We start from the raw sequence: 3456 nt of genomic DNA on the forward strand, positions 1-3456 counted from the left end.
AGTATGAGCACACTGCTCTGATACCACTTGTAAGGCCTCCTAATCCAAGATCTCACTCAGCTAAAGCAACCAACAGGTGTGCGGAATCCACCTGATGATCAACCACTGCAGATGAAACACTAGAATGCAAGGATTTGAGAGAGAAATCAAGAATACACTAAGTATTCTTGATGAAGATGAATGACGTCACTCACACAAAGCAGCCGCCAGACAAAACACAATGATTAGGGCACAGAAATTCACACAGAAATCGTTACCTTGTCTATTCCATATAAAGTTATATATACAAGGTGAAACCCGGACTTTCAAGACTAACTAGAAAGCCCGGACAAGAACAAATAGCACAAAGCTCAGAGCTTTTGCCACAAAACTCAGACAAAAGCTACATCTATACAAAAACTCTGACTAAGTAAATCCTTCCAAAACTTGGACAAATTGTCCCTAGGAACATCTTGGGACTAACTTTGAGTACATGTACAATAGAGACCCTAAATATTGGAAGACTTGCACTTATCACCAAAAGTGCATTAACATGATCTACATTATGGTGTGTCTTACCCAAATGTCAACATAATTGTTCGAAGACAGCGTTCCAAAACGACATCGATGCAGTAAGGGACATTTCTTCTTGGACACTCACCCGAGCAGTAGCCAAGGGTATCTCCTCTTCTTTGGTCCAACGTGCCCTTGCCATTTGAAAGATTTTTTTTTTGTGATAGTGTGTGTAAAATGAGAGAAGAGTGGTAGGATTTGTGTGTATAGATTTTGTAAAACGTGGTCCGCATTTAAAGGGTTGAAAATAGGAACGATCACATGACTGTCGTGCCTTGTTCTTCATGTATTGGTGAGGCTTCACCAAGTTTGTGATGAAATAAAACCCCTGAAATTGGGGGGATGGTGTTACCTTCCGGGGCTGGAGCTCCCCAACACTTCCCCCCGACTACAACTTCGAATGCCCTAAAAGGAAGACCTTGAGTTCGGTTCATGGCACTACTCCCCACGGTTCATTCAGTGGAACGTATAAGGAAGCACGTATTGACAAGGAAGTAGCAGACACGGTTTCTGTGGGGGAGCAGCTCGGAATTGACCTAATGGAGCACTCTGATCTGATTAGGAAGTCTCTCGGCATTACAGGTATTAATGTTGTTAAATCATGAACTTCTTGTCGGTCAATTTGAGAAGGATGGGGGGTGGGTTGAAATCCGGTTGGATTAAGGACCTTAAGCGGGAGCACGGAGTTAATTTTCTGGCAATTCAAGAGACTAAACAGAGTGTTGTTTCTCGGTTCGATATCAGCAAATTTTGGGGGAAGGGCTCGTATGGGTCGGAGTCTGTTGACTCTACGAGGCTTTCAGGGGGATTGTTGTGTATTTGGGATGATAACTTGTTCAACCTGTCCGAGTCCTCTAAGGAGAGGAATTACATTTTTCTCAGAGGATCCTTGGTTGGTTGTAATTCTATGTTAAATATTCTGAATGTCTACACCCCACAAGGGATTCAGGCGAAGACGGAGCTTTGGGAAGCGCTGAGTGTGTTGGTTAACAGTAAGGATGGGATGTGGGTCGTTGGTGGTGATTTTAATGCTGTTCGGAGTAGGGAAGAGAGGAGGAATTGTTCCTTCAAACCTGCTTGTGCCAATAATTTTAATACATTTATCTTTGATTCGGTTCTTTTGGAATATAATATGAGGGGATGTGCTTTTACTTGGCGTTCATACAACGGAAAAAAGAAGAGTAAGATTGACAGGTTCCTTGTTAACTATGAGTTCTTTAACGCTTGGCCGGAAGCTAGTCTTTTGGTTCTGCCAAGGTTGTGGTCGGATCATAGTCCTCTGATTTTGGCCTCCAAAACGGTGAACTTCAAGGTGCGGTCGTTTCGTTTTTTCAATTCCTGGCTGTCCAAAGATGGTTTTAAGGAGGTAGTGGTTGATGCTTGTATTAACTTCTCCGATACGGGGTGTCACGTCCACTTGGTTAAAAAAATCGGGATGGTTCGGAGTTGGATCAAAGAGTGGAGAGACAGGATGATCAAAAAAGAAGGAGAGGCAGCTTGTGTAGCTAAAGAGGAAGTGGAAGCGTTGGAAGAGATTCTGGAGTTGAGGGATTTATCAGAGGAAGAGGAATGGGTTCTTATGGAGAATAAAAAAGTCCTTGCTGAATTTGAGCTTCCTAAAACCATGGACTTGAAACAAAGGTCTCGTATCAGATGGGCAAAGGAGGATGACGAAAATTCCAAGTTTTTCCACGCTCAAGTTAATTGGAGGAAGGCCTGTAATGTTTATTCACGGGTTAAATGTTGATGGTAATTGGGTTTCTAAGCCCTCCCTGGTCAAGAAGGAGGTGTTGTCTTTCTTTAGATAAAGATTTAAGGAAGATTGCTTGGATAGGTGTCACACCCAGATATTTCCACGTATTACCGGTGGGCCCGGTGGGGAGTATCATGACGTAGTTGATATCGTCACAGTCAAACAACACAATTTAATGCACAGCGGAAGCAAAAGATAATAACATTACAAACCGAATGAAAATATCAAAGTATTACACACAAAATGTAAAGGATCCACAGGGGGATCAAAGATAAAAAGGATCATTGTTCAACAGATTTTAACATCTAAGCTTGCAAGACTCTTTATTGATGCTAGGAGTAGCCAACCTATTCCGATTAGTACCTGCACTTAGCTGTTTTGGAAAATACGTCAGTTTACACTGGTAAATACAATTAACTGACTCATGTAACACCTCAGAAATTCCGGTTCAATAAAATAAAGATACGTGTCATGGGAGACAAACGTGTCAGGAAAACCGGATCAAATAAAGAGATGTATGGTAGGATTTTAAAAGAAAGGGCGTCATGTTATTTAAAAATACCTCTGAACGACCCAAGGGCGACATGTTATTAAAATACCTCTGAGCAACCCAAATTTATAAATCCCAAGATCCTTAAATCGTTTGATAAGCATCTTATATATATTAACCAGTCGTTTCTAAATAAATAAAGTTCCACCTGTTATATGGAATCTGGATTACTGGAAGTGTTACTACTAAAATACTGAATAAAATCCTTGTGCAAAAGAAATTGGAAATAGTTGAACTAACATAATTAATCCTTGTGAGGATCCAAGAATTTAAAACCTTGAAGTTTCCATCATTTTTTACCTCCACAAGATGCCAAAGTTGTAAGAAGCATGCTAGGCATGCAATGGCTGAGCAAACTGGTCCCACAACTGAAAATATTAGCGTGAGATTCGGAATCCACGAAGTTGCATGGTCAAGGCTTGAAGTTTGAAAAATTTTTGTTTTCTGGCCACCGGTTACGGACCGCAAGGACCTAGTCTTACGGTCCGTAAGGAGGGTACCTGGGCGATTTCAGCAAAGGTCGGTTACGGACCGTAACTGTATCAGCATACGGTCCACAAGAGGAGCTTACGGACCGCAAGGCCTTAAGCTTACGGTCCGT

At 41.7% G+C, this 3456-nt stretch overlaps 1 protein-coding gene across 1 annotated transcript; it reads left to right on the forward strand.

The window, feature by feature from the left end:
• Positions 1-1183: 1183 nt before the first annotated feature.
• Positions 1184-2299, forward strand: LOC110943434. Its single transcript, XM_022185183.1, has one exon. The coding sequence runs from the start codon at positions 1184-1186 to the stop codon at positions 2297-2299; it is 1116 nt and encodes a 371-aa protein (XP_022040875.1).
• Positions 2300-3456: the final 1157 nt, after the last annotated feature.

This window comes from Helianthus annuus, chromosome 5 (genome assembly GCF_002127325.2).
Source record: "Helianthus annuus cultivar XRQ/B chromosome 5, HanXRQr2.0-SUNRISE, whole genome shotgun sequence".
NCBI classification, from domain to species: Eukaryota; Viridiplantae; Streptophyta; class Magnoliopsida; order Asterales; family Asteraceae; genus Helianthus; species Helianthus annuus.